This window comes from Macaca mulatta, chromosome 9 (assembly GCF_049350105.2).
Source record: "Macaca mulatta isolate MMU2019108-1 chromosome 9, T2T-MMU8v2.0, whole genome shotgun sequence".
NCBI lineage: Eukaryota > Metazoa > Chordata > Mammalia > Primates > Cercopithecidae > Macaca > Macaca mulatta.
In genome coordinates, this window is record NC_133414.1 from 110,427,529 (window position 1) to 110,444,208 (window position 16,680).

A 16,680-nucleotide genomic window follows, 5' to 3' on the forward strand; every position below is an offset into this window, starting at 1 on the left:
CCAAACAGTGGGAAATTCTTCCTCTGGTGCTAAAAGTGCTTTTTCCCCTCTCTCCCTGGCCTCCTCCACATTCCTCCTCCTTTAGAGGGAACATTTGCCTGGAGAACAGCTGCACCCTTGTGATCCCAGAAATGATAGGGAATCATTAAAACAGGAACAGCGGCGATAAATGAAGCTTTCAGGCCTTTGGCTTGTACTAATTAGCAATCAAGGCCAAAGCTGAACCCAATGTCCCATAATAAATTATGACACATCCTTACAAGAGAATATTAGGCAGCTATTAAAAATAATGTTTTCAAAGAATTTTTATGGCACTGAAAACTGCTTATGATATGAAGTGAAATGAAGGAAAGATGTAAAGCCCACATATAGAACACGGAATACCAATGACCTGAAAGACTACCTGAAAATACTGTAAAACGGGAACTGCGATTATCTCTGCAGGAAAAATTATGTGTGCATTTTATGTTTCTCTCTTATTATATTTTAAACATTTCCTATATTAGGCATTCGTGGCTTTTGTTTATTAAAAATAAAATAAAATAAATAAATAAAAAATTTTTTTTTCTTTTGAGACAGAGTCTCTTTCTGTTGTCCAGGTTGGAGTGCAGTGGTATGATCTTGGCTCACTGCAACCTCCGCCTCCTGGGTTCAAGCAATTCTCCTGCCTCAGCCTCCAGAGCAGCTGAGATTACAGGTGTGTGCCACCACATCCAGCTAATTTTTTTTTTTGTATTTTTAGTAGAGACAGGGTTTCACCGTGTAAGCCAGGATGGTCTTGATCCCCTGACCTTGTGATCCGCCCACCTCTGCCTCCCAAAGTGCTGGGATTATAGATGTGAGCCACTGCACCTGGCCAAAAATCATTATTATTTTTAAATACTAAGTCTGATGTGAGCTTCCCCAGGCCTTTGACGATTTTCTGTGTTCATTTCTCCCTCCCTCCCTCCCTCCCTCCCTTTCTCCTTCCTTCCCTCACTTTCTTTCTTCCTTCTCTTTCATTTTCCTTTCTTTCTTCCTCCCTCCCTCCCTTTTTCTCTTTCATTTTTTCTCTCATTCTTCCTCCCTCTCTCCCTGCCTTCCTTCTTTCCTTCCAGAAAACCAGCAATATTGACCAAAAACAAATTTTCAACAAGCTCAAGAAGTTGATGGTACTGATGCTGAATGAGGGAGGGGGCTTGGCTACTTTGGAAAAAGCTTGGGGACCCAAACATTGCTCTACACTGTCCTGCACAATGCTTCTAGGGGGCTAGTTTCAATTCTGGGTGCCAGGTTAAAAAGTATATAGAAAAGACCACCTTTTGCAGAATACAAAAATGACAAAAATATCTTCACCAATAAAAGCCGCAGCAGCAGCTCCACTATGTACCGAATGCTTATCGTGTGCCAGATACTGGAGGGAAACACGACCTGTTGTCTGATGTGAGCTTTAAAACAACTCTTTTACGGCTGAGAAATCTGAGTTTACCAACATTAAGTAATGAGGTGGATCTATTTGAATCTGTATAAATTTGCCCAGGAAACGGAGGAAGGGAAGCTTTCCCAGGGAAGATCCTGCCTCATCTGCAGATGGGACGGCTTGGACTGTGGCCTTGGCTGCCAGAACTGGAGAAGCTGGCTGGGAGGGCTGCATTACCACGGGAACTTTGGATGGATTTTCCTGGACAAGAGTGACAATTCAACTCACTTTAGAATTATAGAGGTTTATATTGAAAGGTGTTGGTGACACAACAGACTTAGCTCATGGGAGGCAGAAGGCTGAATGCTCTGGAATCAGGAAGAGTGGGCTCCCAGACAGCCTCAGTGGAATCCACCTTGCAGTCACCCTTGACTGCTTTTTGCCTGACTGGAAGATTCTATGGCTTGAGATGCCAAGCTTTGTTCAGGCCCATGGCCCCTGTGGGTGACTATAGATCATGGGGAAATTGGGTCCATTTTTATCGTTTGCCAGGAATGTGACAGCAGTCGACTGGGCTCCACCTGGGCAGTCCTCCAGTTGGTGGTGGGGGGGGTCCCAGCCAAGGACAGGGGGATGCTTAGATCAGACTCTTCCGCTGGTTAGATGGACTGTTCTTTTTGTTTTGTTTTTGTTTTTTGTTTTGTTTTTGTTTTTGTTTTGAGATGGAGTCTCTGTTGCCCAGGCTGGAGTGCAGTGGTGCAATCTCGGCTCATTGCAACCTCTACCTCCTGGGTTCAAGTGATTCTCTTGCCTCAGCCTTCCAAGTAGCTGGGATTACAGGCACCTGCCACCACGCCTGGCTAATTTTTGTATTTTTAGTAGAGATGAGGTTTCACCATGTTGGCCAGGCTGGTCTTGAATTTCTGATCTCAAAGTGATTTGCCTGCCTCAACTTCCTAAAGTGCTGGGATTACAGGCACGAGTCACCATGCCTGGCCTTTAAATGGACTGCTTCTTAGCTGATGTAAGAATTATGAGTACACCAGACAAGTCTATCCCACCAACTAACACAGAGAAAAAACACGAGCAAGTAATCTGTATGAAATATTAGTTTTAATAACACAGAACCAGTCCACGTACGGAGGCACGGGCATAAGGTTAACTTGCACTAAACGTAACTCGTACATTTTTTCTAAAATAATAGCTTGAGCATTGAGGATTTGGTGGCCTTAAGTACTAACCCGAAGCTGAGTTTCCTGGGAAGCTGACCCAATGGAGCGCTTGGAATTGAGGGGTGAAGTCTTCTTCCTGGGTCAGAGCTGATTCGGGGTCACTTGCTCTTGAGGTCCCTAAAGGCCGCATGCGCTGCATTTCGCCCAGCAGCTCCCATCACACCTCCTCCTGGAAGGGAATCTCCTATGAACGAAAGCTCCGCTCAAAAACCTGCCAGGGTGGGGGAGGGGGCGGGGCTTACGGAGATCCAGCAACAAAGCAGAGTGGGGCTGCTTAGAGGGGTGCGGGAGTGTGGGCACTGGAATCACCTAGGACAGACATTCAATAGATCCTGGCTCCCTCCAGGCTTCCTGCACCAAAGGTCTGGGAAGGGGCCAGGTCCACAGCCCACAGCCTCAATGGCTGAGGGTGGACCTGCTGGATGGGCAGATGCTTAGTAAGCAAAGTTAAAATTTCAGAATAAGGGGCTGGGGGGAGGGGGGAGATGTGGAAACACAGACTCTTTCCAGGGGGACCAAGTCCACACAGCTCAGAGAAGGTGTGCATAGCAAATGACAGCCTCAGCCAGCTTCTTAGGCTTGGAATGCGCACAAGAAAGAATTGTAAAGTTGAAGAAGTTAACTTTATCCATCCTTTCTGGTCTAAAATATGGATGGAGGCCTCTAATCCCAGCACTTTGGGAAGCTAAGTGGGGAGGATCACTTCAGCTCGGGAGTTCGAGACCAGCCTGGGCAATGTAACAAAACCCATCTTTACAAAAGAATAAAAAATTAGCCAGGCATGGTGGCACACACCTGTAGTCCCAGCTACGCCAGAGGCTGAGGCAGGAGGATCACTTGAGCCCAGGAGGTTGAGGCTGCAGTGAGCTGTGATCATACCACTGCACTCCAGCCTGGGCAATAGAGTGAAACACCGTCTAAATATATACATGGATGGGGAATTTAGGGACATGGGTCTCTCACAAGCCCGCATTGGAATGTGGTGAGATGCCTCCACCAGGACGCATCCCCAGGCCTCCTGAAGGGGAGGTGTGAGTTCAACTGTGGGCTGTGGTCAGCCTGGTGGAGGCAGCGGCTGGGTGCTCACCTGTGCATGGAGAATTCTGAACACAAGGCAGCTTCTTATGGTGGGAGTTCCCTGCTCCCTTCCCTCTCTGCCGCCTTCATTGTTTATCTTCTTCCTCGTTCTCCAAGTCTCTGGCCTCCAGTGAGCCCTCCCAGTCCCCACAGGGTAGTGGGACTCCAGGTCACTCACCAGGATGAGCCCCACTTCCACAGAGATACAGGCCCTGGAGAGGGCAGCGGTAGCCAGAATGCAGGGGCACAGGGCGGGCAAAGTAGAGCTGATCCAGGGACATGGCACAGTGGAATATGTTCTGCAGAAGCAGGGCCACAGTCATTAGCACGGGAGCGTTACAGCCTTTCCTGTCCTGGCAGGGTTTCTTCCCCTCCCCTGTTCTCCAGCAAAAGTTCTTCTCCTTCCGGGATATTTTCTTGGGTTCTTAAAATGCAGAAAGGGAAGGAGATGAGATGGAACGGGCACATGCCCTGGGGCTGGGAGTGAAGTTTCCCAGAGGCCTTTTGAGGAAGAAAGCAGGGTGGGGAACAGGAACTGAACAGGAAAGAAAAGAGGGTTTTGCTATCTACTCTGCATCCCTCTCGCTCTGCTGGAAAAACAGAATCGTCCGACTTATTGTGGCTGCTGGCATGTGTCTGCGAGAACTTCCTTCTGTGGCCAAGGCATCCACCTGAGCCCAGACCCCGGCGTCCAGGTTCCAGCAGGATCACTGTGAATGGCAGACAAGGGGCAACGGAGCCGAGCACGGTTCTGTCCCCCTGGCTTGGGTGAGACCAGCCCCAGGCTGAGAAGGGAGGCAGCATGGGACAAGCGAAGGTCAGACTCAGGGGGCAGGTCTGGACAAGAAGCCCGACGTCTGCTGGGCGTCACCACAGGAGTGTGCCCCCGCTGCCCGCCTCACCTTGCCCCAAACTGAGGCCATCCTCTTTCCTCAAGTCTGCTCCTCCCCATCCTCCTGCGTCAGTGAATGACACCACCTTCCTCCCGCTGGCCTCTGCACCTACCCTTCACATCGCCTCCACCCTGACCCCCATGTGCACACTGTCACCAAGGCTTCTCAAGTCTGCCCGCCCCATGCCTGCTCTACCCAGCCATTCCCTTCCTTCCTGCTGCTTGGCCTTCTTTCCTCTACCCGGACCAGTGCTGTTCAGTGAACATGTAATGGGAGCTAATATGCAGTTTTTGATTTATTAGTAACTACATTTAAAAAGTAAAAGCAGAGCCTGTTGTGGCTCATGCCTGTAATCCCAGCACTTTGGGAGGCCAAGGTGGGAGGATCACTTGAGCCCCAGAGTTTGAGACCAGCCTAGGCAACACAGGGAGACTCCATCTCTACAATTTAAAAAAATTAGCCTGGTATGGTGGTGCATGCCTATGGTCCTATCTACTCAGGAGGCTGAGGTGGGAGGATGGATGGCTTGAGCCCCAGAGGTCGAGGCTGCAGTGAGCTGTGATTGCACTACTGTACTCCAGCCTGGGTGATAGAACAAGACCCTATCTCTAGAAGGAAGAAAGGGAGGAAGAGAGGGAGGGAGGGAAGGAGGGAAGGAGGGAAGGAGGAAGGGAAGGAGGGAGGGAGGAAGTAAAGAAGGGAGGAAGGAAGGAAGGAAGGAAGGAAGGAAGGAAGGACAAGTTGATGAATTTAATGTCAATAACATATTTTATTTAGCTATATATATCTATATATATTTATTAGCTATATACATATAATATATCCAAAATATTATAATTTCAACATGTAATCAATATATAAATTATTGATGAGATATTTTATATTTTTTTCTATACTGTGTGCATTCTACACTTGTAGCACATCTCACTTTGGCCTCAGATTTTTCTTTTGCTTTTTTTTTTAAATTTTCTTTTTAGAGATAGGGTCTCATTCTGTTACCCAGGCTGAAGTGTAATGGCACATCACAGCTCACTGTAGTCTCGAACTCCCGGGCTCAAGCGATCCTCCTGCTTCAGCTTCCTGGGTAGCTGGGACCACAGGTACACACCACCACCCCTGGCGATGTTTCTGGTTTTTTTGTTTTTGTAGAGATGGGGTCTCACTATGTTCCCTAGGCTGGTCTCTGGCCTTGCAAGTGCTCAGTAGCTGCAATGAGGCGATTGAGCCTGGCCTCCTAACTGGTCTCCCTGTCTCCAATGTCTAGTTTTTGATAAACTGAAGTCTGAGGATGTGCTGCTGCCTTGAGAAGGGGGTGCTCTCTCTGAAGAAAGTCAGATGGCAGAGCCAGCATGGTTGTCAAGGCAGAGGGCCACAATCCTGGTGACCTTCTCAGTGGGGGCTGTCCTGCCTGTGTTTCTGAGTCCCTACTAGGGATCCCTATTCCCTCAATTTGACCACTTCTCTGCCCTCTCTCAGCCAGGGTCCCTGCCCCTGTCCTCCCTTCCTGATGAAAGCTGAGTATGGAGGGACAAGATAAAGCAGAGAGGTCACAGCCAGGAAGTGAGGGTGCAGAGGGAAGGCTATGGTGAGAGACCCCCTAGGTTTATACGCACTCCTCCAGGAAGCCCGAAGATTCTCTCCAAATCTGGTGGTGTGAGGATGTCTCTGCCAACCACAGAGTCCTTGAAGCCAGGGGCATAGACCTCGATGCAATCAAACACTGGGGTGCCAAAAACAGAGAAATGAGATTGTGTTAGGAAGAAGAGGAGGCGCTAAGGGGATACAACTTGGCAAATTTACTAAGAGTCATTAAATTACACACAGACATGGGTTTATTTTATCATATGCAAATTATACCTCAATAGGTGAAAAACAAAAATCAGCCCACAAGCAAATGAATAATTCATCCCAAAGATGCATGGGCAGGCCGGTCCAGTCCCCAATTTTCCCCACTTCCCTACCCCAACCCTAAACACAAAGCTGCTTGTCTCCTCTTGCATATGCAGCTTTTTTCACCTCATCCCTTTCCTCAAGCTCGCTCCTTCCTTCCTTCCTTCCTTCCTTCCTTCCTTCCTTTCTGTCTCTCTCTCTCTCTCTCTCTCTCTCTCTCTCTCTCTTTCAGACGGAGTCTCACTCTGTCACCTAGGCTGGAGTGCAGTGGTGCGATCTCGGCTCACTGCAACCTCCACCTCCGGGTTCAAACGATTCTCCTGCCTCAGCCTCCGGGGCAGCTGAGATTACAGGCATGTGCCACCACCCCCGGCTAGTTTTTTTGGTGTTTTTCGTAGTGACGGAGTTTCACCATGTTGGTCAGGCCTGTCTCGAACTCTTGACCTCAGGTGATCCACCTGCCTCGGCCTCCTGAAGTGCTGGAATTACAGGCATGAGCCCCCACACCCGGCCTGCTCAAGCTGTTTCTCTTGCTTGGAATGCCCTTTGCTGCCTGGCCAGTTCCTAGTCATCCTTGGAAACCCAGCTTGACCGTCCCTTCCTTTGAAAGCCTTCCTTGTCCCTCTGGCTCATGCTTCTCCTTTGGTTCATGCAGTCAGCTGTGCTGTAATGACAGATTTCTTAATTTGTCTCTTCCATCCCTTGCTAGGCTGCGAGCAACTGGAGGGCAGGAACTGTGTTTTCTTGGCTTTCTTAGCCCAGTTCCTGACTCCAGCAGTCATTCACTATGCTGACTTGAGGTTCCCTCAACTATTTCCTCCCTTTGGGACGTCATCTGCAGCTGTCAATCCTGAATGGGGCAGTGAGGAGGAGCAGGCCCAGTCAGGTCGCAAGCCCGGCTTTGGCTCTGGAGGCAGAACATGCAGCTCTCTTTACCTCTGTCTGCGTAAGCGTCTCTCTCCTGCTCGTCCCAGGCCTTGCCTCCAGCCAGTGTGTAGGGCGTGTACTGAGTGAAGAGAGAGACTACGTGGCAGCCGGAGGGAGCCAGGGTGGGGTCCAGCGCAGAAGGGATGCAGAGCTCAATCATAGGCCTGTGCGGGCAGGGAGGAGAGACGGCAGGTCTAAGAGCAGCAGTGTGGTGCGAAGGGCCTCTGAGATGACTTGGGACACAGTGGAGACCCTGAGATGACACCAATCCTGGGCGACTGTCGCTGTACAGCCACAGTGGTTGTCCACAGTACAGGTCCACAGTGGCCTCCAGTGTGATCCAGAGCACCCGTGAGGAGCTGGCCTGGCCCAGACCCCCGAATGCATGGCCTGTCCTTGCCGGCCTTCACCACACGCTGTGCTCTAACCACAGCTCCCAAACGCAAATGTCTCCAAGGTCCACACAGACAGTGGGAGTGTGGAAAGAGGCCAGGCCTAAGACAGCAGGCGCCCAGGCAGCCAGATTTCAGCCAGGCTTTAGCGGCCTGACTGCCTTTTCCAGAGCAGACCAATGGAAGACAGAGTTGCTAGGGCTGCCCCGAGCCCCAGCAAAGCTGTGAACTGCTTCCCACCCCACCACCTTTGCCTGCCACACCTTTTCTACCTGGAGCACATTCTCCCTCTGATCTCCAAATATGAGTCTCCTTCAAGGCCACGGGAAACGCCCCTTCTCCCTGCGTCCCTCAGCCGCAATGTTTTTGCTGAACTTGGATGTCCACCAGGGATCTCAAACGTCCCCCGTCCAAACCCCAATGCCTGATTAGCCTCTAAAACCTGCTCCACCCCCGCCGCCTCTTCCTCTCTTCAGTAAATGGAGGCATCTTTTCACAGTCGCTCCTTTTTATTACCCACATCCCACTCCCTGTCCAACAGCAAGTCCTGTTGGCTTCACCTTCAAAATATACCCAGTCTTCCGTCCCTTCTCATCACTGCCACTGCCCCACCCTTGTCCAAGCCACTGTCCACTCTAACTTGGATTCTGCAACAGTAACCCATTGCAACAGATGCCTTAACGTTTTCTCCACACCGTGTCCAGGTTGGTCTTTCTAAAGTATAAGGCAGGCTCTGCACAAACTTTCCTGGAGTAAGAGCCAGGGCAGTTGACAAGACCCAGCACGATCTGACACCCTTCACTCCCAGGTGCTCTCTCTCCAGCCACTCTGGCCTCGTCCCTGTGCCTCCTACACAGCAGCACGCTCCTGCCCCAGGGCCTTTGCACCTGACCTTCCCTCTGTCTGGACGTTCTTTCCCAGGTACCCACAAGATCTGTATCCTCACTTCCTTCCGGTCTCTGCTCAAGTGCCGCGTTGTCAGAGAAGCCTTTCCTCCCCTTCCCTGCCTATTTTTCTCCGCAGTGCTCATCATCAGTGCTTACTTGTTGATTGTCTTCCTCTCATGGATAGAAAGTCAGCGACCTGAGACCTTGTTGGCTTTGCTTGCTGATCTGTGCCCAGTCACTGAACCAAGCCTGGCACAGAGTAGATACCCCAGAATATTTATAAATGGATGAATGAACTTTGCCCTATACCCTTCTCTCCAGGCGCACATCTTCTTTACCACATGCTGTAAATATTTGTGTACCTGTCTTATCATAAGCTTCGTGTCGGTTTCATGCCCCTGCCTCACTAGTTCTCCCAGCCCGTACCTAGTACAGAGCCCGGCACTGAGTAGGTTTTCAACAGTGTCTGCCGGACAGTGGACAGGAAGGAAAGGCTCTTTCTCCTATAGCGCCCCTGCCTTTTCTGGAAGGATGGAAATACAGCTGCAGTGGGAGGTGGGAAATGCTTTTAGAAGTTTTGCAAGAAGGCAGCTTATCAGAAAAAGAAAGGCTACGGAGCAGGGGACTCAGTGAGTGCGTGCCCCCTGACAGGCTCTGAATGAGAGAACCTCCTTTGCTTTCCCAGAACACATTTTCTCTTCTTCCCCAGCCCCAGCACTTTCCTGGGCAGCGCTCTGCCCCCTGCCCCTTCCGCTAACCTGAGCTGCTCTTCACCCTTACCTGCCCTGGTCCTCAGATTTTTCACCTGGGATGCACTTCCTGTCCTTAGAAGTAAAGTATAGATTTTGGCAGATCCTAAGTCACTGTGAAGGTTGAACGCCAGGCCTGATCCTTGCTGTGTGTGGCGTGGACAGCCCTGCCTCCCAGGCCCATGTGGAAGAACATCAGGGGATGTTCTGTCCAGGACCCCTACCTGTGGGAAGGCAGGCCATCCATGGCGTCTTCAAAGGCCTGATGAAGGAGGAGGGTGTCTTCACAGTTCAGGTGGATGGAGCACTGGTGATGGGGCAGTGGGTGGCCCCTGGGAGCATTGGGGGCCGCCAGGAAGCTGGGCAGCCTGTCTACAGCCACTGAGGGACCAAAGAGGAGGGTCAGGTCTTAGCCCCCCAAGGTCCTCCCTCTACAGCCACCTCAGTGGCAGACGGGAGTAGGAAAGTATTAGCAAGTGTTTCACCTTCTGACCAGGCTGCAGGGGGACACAGGCTGGAGGTCAGGGAATGGAGGTGATGACAGAGTTCAGCTGCCCCCCGCATGGAGGTTTCTCACTCGGATGGGTCAAAGGAGACAGTGCTGCAATGTGGTGTGCCTCTTACCATTGATCTTGGTGACAGGCGACCGGGTGTCCAGCTGAGAGATTTTCTCCAGGAACTCCTCAGGAAGCCACTCCTGGAAGGAGAAGCCTCCATGAAAGCCCCCAGACATCAAAAGGCCCCAAGGAAGCTGCCTTCTTTCTTTGCTCAGGAAGATCCCTCAGTCGCTCCCTCCGGAAATCCTCTTCATCCTTCAAAGCTCAGCCAAAACCACCTCCTCTGTGAAGCCTTCCTAGATCCCCTCCCACTCAGCTCTAACCACTTCCTCCTCTGTGCTTGGCCAGCAGTTCTGACTGTGAAATAGTCCACACCTCTCCCTGCTTGCAAAGGGGACAGTGGTTTGCAGGTCTCTTTTCACTACTGGTGTGTAAGCTCTTGGAAGCCTCGATGATCTCAGAATTGCCTTAACAAGTTTCTTTTTACTGATGTTTGTTGAATTTTATTAATGGAATCACTCAGAAAAAGTAGTGCTTTGCCCCTAAGAATTGCTCCCAAGAGTGGTTGGGAGCTTCGTGCACATATACATGTTATCGTATCTTTTGGGCACAGGGAAAGTCAATTGCAAAAACTGCCCCCCAAAGCTCACCCCTCCCTGTTTGCACACCCGTTTCTGTGTAATCTTGCAGTGCCCTCACACTCTGACTCTGGGCTTGGCCATGAGACTTGCTTTGGCCAATGCTAGCAAACAGGATGCAAAGAGATCAAACCACGTGATGCTTGCATACATGCTTGAGCTTGCCTGCTTTTGCCCCTTGCCAGACCCTGAGAACATGCCTGGACTACTGTGCTGGGGGAGGACAGACACACGGGGCAGAGCTGAGTTCCCCTGGTCATCCCAGCAGAAACAGTCCTGGACCAGCCACCACCGGCTAGCTCCCAGGAACATGAAGGAGTCCTGCCAAGATCAGCAGAGCCGGCAAGCTGACCTGCAGCTGACTGCAGATGCATGAGCCAGCCGTGAGCAGTTGGAATCCACCAAGATCAACTGAAGTCTCCAGTTCTGGGTGCCAGTATTTCTTGTGTGCCCAGAAGTTTTGTGGCTCTTTTTAAAAATTAATTAATAATCATGGATAATACAACAGATAGTTGACACATACAATGGAATTAGAGCTGGTGAAAGGGAAGAAATCAGGAAAGTAGGAAAGTTGTGGAAATAACTCTAGATGGAAAGTCAGACCTGGGTTCTAGCTCTGGCTCTGCCAGTGGCCAGAATCTTGGTCACTTCACCTCTCTGGCCCCTTCTCCTCACCTGTGAGGCTTCTTCCCTGTTTGCTACCTGCCCTTACCTGCCTGTTTCCCAAATGCAGAGACTTGGCTTTTGCATCTCACACCCTGATGCAATCCTGGCTCCCTCAATCCCCACGGATTCCAACCCCTGTTTTGGCAGACGTCTAAGCTCCACCCTCCTGCCCGCAGCCTCACCTGTGGCGTCAGCTTCAGGAAGGTGATCTGCGGTGATGTGTTGGACAGCACCACCTTGCTTCTCACTTCTGTGCCATCTTCCAGCACAACTCCTTGAACACAGCCTTCACTGTTCACCTGCACCTTCGCCACTGTCTAGCGCCCACCAGAAACCCCCAGGAAGGGAAACCCAGGTTAGATCTTGTGGGATTCCCATGGTCTGTGATGGTCCTAGGCATTCACAACTTCTTCATCCCAAACCCACCCCATCAAGTTCTGCAGCTTCTCCATGAAACACTCAGCCTCGGTTCAGTGACCAGGGAATTCAAAGCGGGTGGTTAGCCACTAACAGGCTGCGTGACCTTAGTCTCTTAATTCTGCAACCCACCCCCTCACAGCCCCTCTGTTCATTGGTAAAACAAGGGACCTTCCAAATCTGAGACTTGGTTCTGTCCTGGGATCCTTGTCAATTATTGGGGTGGAGTAGAGGGGCCATTCACCTTTTCAGTGAAGATGCTTGCTCCATGGGTGGTGGCTGAGCTTGCGATGGCATCAGAGAGGGCACCCATGCCCCCCTGGACATAGCCCCAGGCCCCCTGCATCCCCTCCAGGCCCCCCATCACATGATGCAGCAGCACATACCTGAGGACAGACCATCTGACTCAGATCCTGGAGGTGGGATCTCATCTGCCCAGAGTTGTAGGTGCAACTATTCCTTTCCATCTTGATCTTCAGCCCCTCCCTGCCACCATCCAGCCCTTTCCCAGTCACCTTTAATGAGCCAAGTTCTTGTAAGAGCCCTTTGCCTTCTCTACACTGACTCCCCAGCAAGTGTGTCTATGTGCATAGCTTTATTACCAAAAAGAAGGCAACGATGCCCAAACCTGCAGCTCCAGCACTCTCCTGAACTCCAGCTCCTATGTCTAACTACCCACAGATATCTCCATTTGGACACTTTCTTGGTAGGCATCTTAAACCCACCACCTTTTCCCCATTCTCCAGCTGCTTCCCCTTCAATCTTTCCCATTCCAGTGAACGACACCTTTCCATAGAAGGTTCTGTTTCCAACAGAAACCAGGTGTCAGTCTTGACCGCTACCATCCTTCCCCATCTACGTCCACACAGCAACGCCAACTCAGCCTCCAAAGCGCTTGCAAGGCCACCCCACCTCTCAGCCTCTCTTCTTTTTCTTATGCTGCTGCAGTAGTGCCCCTCATTGGACCCCCTCTCCCACACTTTCTCCCCTGCAGGTCTTTGTCCACATATATCCTGGAGCCTTATCTTAAAGCCCAGCTGTGCTCCTGCCACTCACTTATCACCATTCCAAATCTCCCTGGCTTGGCGCTGCTCTTAGGGAATGGCCAGTCTCCTAGCAGGCGCTCCAGCCTCACCCCTCATCCTGTCCCTCTCTGTACCCCATCCTCCTAACTAACAGAACCTCTAGATTCCTGGGTGGATCATACATTCTCTAACCCCAGCATTTCCCCTGCTGTTCTGTCAGCCTGAAGTCCCTTCTTCCCTCTTCGTGTGTTTCGCTAACTCCTCTTTGTCCTTTGGGTCTCAGATCGAACACCTCTTCCATGTGGAGGCTTCTCTGACCCTAGGCCAGGCTGTGTCCTGGCTGCTCCTCCTAGCGTCACACTCACACCACTTCATCATCATCACTCGCTCTGTGTCTCTCACCCATCGGGACGTCTGCTCCACTCACTACCGTATCCCCAACACCTAGCGAGCGCTCATCCATATTTGTTGGAAGAATTAATGAAGGAACAAATTACTTAAAGGCATATTTCACAAACTGAGCACTGGCTAAGCCTCCCAGAGATCCCAAGAGAAAAGGGCAGGAGGCCCCAGCTGGAAGATCCAGATTGGCTGGTAGATCACAGCTTGGCCAACGTGTAGCAACTGCTGCCAAGCCCCCGTCTCTATGGTCCTGGGGGAATTTGGGGCCGGCTTAATATGTGTTGAAAAACCACTTCCGAGGGTGTGCTCATCCCTTGAGAGAAAAGCCACGTCGACAGCTTCTAGCTTCTAGCTGTATCTTCTGGTGCACTGGAAACGGCCCAACCCTTGGCGGCATTCTCCATCCCAACACACACACACACACACACACACACACACCCCTCCATTCCTGCTTCTGTGGGGGCTCATTAAGTCAGACCACACTGCCGGCTTCGCTGTGTCTGACTGCCACCTCTCGGACTGGGCTGTCAGCGCACACCCGCACTCAGCAAGAGAAAGGCAGCTCACTGCCCATCCTGAGGTGCCTGCGTGAGTGTCCCGGAGCCCAGGGAAAGGACCGGTGGCAGGCAAGGGAGAATGGGTGTTTGCAGGAGTGGAGAGGTGGAAGAGGGAAGGGAAGAGGAGAGAAAAGAAGATATTGCTGAGATACCAAGCGGGAGGTGGGAGAGAGGCTTTTCTTAGTGAAGCAGTAGGGCACGGTCACTAAGAAGGAAGATTTTGGGGAGTCAGACACCTCGAGCTGAAAATCAGCCTGGCCACTTGAGTGGCTTTGGGCAAGACACTCCCTTCTCTGAACCGCGGTTCTCAGACGTTGCTCTGAGGGTTAAATGGACCGTGTGTGACGTGCCTGGCTCGGTTCCTGGCTCACTGGGTGAGCTCTGTTAAGTGGCAGCTGTTGCTGCGGCCACTGCCACTGTTGTCCTCACTCCTGTTGGGGAACATGCCCCATTCCTGCATCCCGCCTCACCCCCTCACTCACCCACTCCCCGGAGTGCGGGGACTTGTCATGGCTCCAATCACAGCATCTGTGGCCAGAGTGGCTTTTAGAGGCTCAGACTCAAACCACTGATCCAGCACCTGGACAGCACAACAGCAGAAAGAAGGGCTTAGGGGCCTCGACGGGAGGAGGGTCCCCTTGCTCCCTGGTTGGGCCTGACGCTGGGGAACCGCTCACCTTGGTAATGGGAGCTGTGAGGACCTCATAATATTGGGGAAGCTGGGCTCCCAGGATGCGGCCTATAACAGAAGATCCACAAAACAGAAGTTGAGACAGGTGACAGGGAAACCCTCCGACCTGGCCTGTGGGATAAAAGACTGGAGGAGGCCGAGACTTCCTGCCGGGAGATGGTATAGCACAGCCAATGCAGAGACAGACCCAGCCTGAGTCCCGGCCACACCTCTCACTAGCAGCACCTGGGACACATTTTTAACATCTCTGAACCTGCTTCTTTACCTGTAACACAGGAATCCTATTTTACACCCCAAGGGCTACAGTGAGCATTAAATGAGCTAGGTAAAGCATTTGCAAGTTCATAGGCATTTAATATGTTTAATCAGTTAGCATTATGTTTTGAACATTTTAAACTTCTACCTTATTCCCTTATTTTGAACTCCGGAAGGCCCATATCCTGGGAGGTAGCTGGCCTGGCTGATCCATTCCTACAACCCTGATTCAGACCATTTCAGAGTAACTAGGCTTTAAGACCTTCAGGATAGAAATCACAGTCTCTAGCCTTATAGCACCCAGGCCTAGCTTAGTGTCTGGCATGTAGTAGTTGCTCAATAAATGATTTTTGCCTGTTTTTCACACAAAGCTCCCTGGACTGGTTATCTGAGAGGCAGTGTCTCCTTTTTGCATTTGTAGTAGATTCCACTGGCTCCATACTCTTTGCAATGTATAAGTCTGCAGTGTCTCCCAACCCACCACAGCTTGGTTAACCTGCCTGGCTCCTTGGCTCTGGGCTCATCCATGTGACTTGGCCAGCCAGTGGAATGTTTGCAGATGTGACACAAAGCCAGACCTGAAACAGGCCTGTACATTGGGGCATGCCCTCTGTGCTTGTGCCACTGATGTGAAAAGTCCACGCCCAGATCAGCATGTGCTTCTACAAGGAGGACGGGAGGTACCTGGAGCAGAGCTGCCTCCACTGAGCTGCTGCAGACACAAACACATGCCTGAGACCAGACCAGATCAGCTGAGCCAGCTGGGATCAGCTGAACCACGAAGACATGTGGGAAACAAGCGATTTGTTTGTTTGTTTGTTTTTTCTAGGATATAGAGGCTAAACTGGTCTGTATATCCTCAAGGAGGGTAGAAAATAATAGCATACTTGATGTGCCTTCCATTCTCATACTCATGACAGACATTACTAACTGATCACAGAACTTCTCCTTGCTGAGCCCAGATCTCGCATTCTTCCTGTATGGGAGCAGCACTTCAAATCTCTTGGCCCCCATATCTTATTCTAGCCACGGCCATGATGCCAAACTCCTTGCAGGCTTTGATCAGCTCCACAAAGGCACCTCCACAGCATCTCACTTCAGTGCTGAAAAGTAAGCCTCTCTACTTCTTCCCTAGGGCACTCATGGGAACCCACTTGGCACCCACAGATGCACAGCCCAGAAGTGTGGGAGTCAATGCCCTGTGAGGCAACCCTTGACCAATGGGAGCTAGAACACAAGGAATAAATATTTCCCTTTCCATCTCCCGAGAAGGTTCCTCAAATGCATTTCATAAGGTTTCCCAGAGGGCCCACACAGGTCCAGCATCTTGTCACCCACAGTGTGGCTAGTGTGATCACACACTCTGGTATTGACTCTTTCTCTGTCCACTCTCACCCCCACTTTCTCCTATTTTTGTGCCTTGGGGTCACCCTTCCAAATGAAGTACCCATGCACAAGCCTTGGTCTCAAGCTCTATTTTAAAGCGCATCAGCCTAAGATGCTCTCAACAAAGTGCTCCAGGCTGCCCGTAATTGATCGCAGCATGTTAACTGATCCCAGCTGGCAGGTTGCCATGGAGGTTCAGGCTTGTGTCTAGGCATTGAGACAATGCGCTCACCTCCTTGAAGGTCACTCATCATGGCCCGGTGCCTGCACTTGGACTTACCTGCTTTCAGCAGGGGCTTGAGGGTGGACAGCGACTTGATCCTTTGCAGCAGAGAGCCACGCTGGAAGGCCGCCATGTCCACGGGGGCCGCATCCAGCAGAGGGTCAATGGCTAATGCCAAGCGATGCATGAACTCCTCGTATCTGGGAAAGACCTGGAACAGAGCTCTGCATCAAGGCCCCACCATCCATATCCCTCCCCTCCATGCCGTCCCCATATGGCCTGTCAGCCCCACAGCTTGATGGTTCCTCAGGCCTCATTCCCCGCTGTGGCTCGGCTTGGCTCTGTTGAGCTCCCCCAGTTCCAGGTCTCTGGGTTAACATCAACACCAAGAAGAGTACATGGGGTGGAGGTGGGGGT

At 51.3% G+C, this 16,680-nt stretch overlaps 1 protein-coding gene across 29 annotated transcripts in view; it reads right to left on the reverse strand.

The window, feature by feature from the left end:
- Positions 1-16,680, reverse strand: part of PYROXD2 (pyridine nucleotide-disulphide oxidoreductase domain 2) — a 35,390-nt gene that overhangs the window by 914 nt on the left and 17,796 nt on the right. For 7 of the 29 annotated variants that reach the window (XM_077945240.1, XM_077945233.1, XM_077945242.1 and 4 more), the window contains 11 exons: positions 16,321-16,474; positions 14,386-14,447; positions 14,191-14,288; positions 11,969-12,110; positions 11,490-11,624; positions 10,071-10,143; positions 9,671-9,827; positions 7,428-7,582; positions 6,215-6,321; positions 3,887-4,007; positions 2,494-2,815 (listed from right to left, as the gene is read on the reverse strand). In XM_077945240.1, the coding sequence (XP_077801366.1) occupies positions 2,730-2,815; positions 3,887-4,007; positions 6,215-6,321; positions 7,428-7,582; positions 9,671-9,827; positions 10,071-10,143; positions 11,490-11,624; positions 11,969-12,110; positions 14,191-14,288; positions 14,386-14,447; positions 16,321-16,474 (1,290 nt within the window). In that variant the 3' untranslated portion in view covers positions 2,494-2,729. 29 annotated transcript variants of the gene reach the window in all.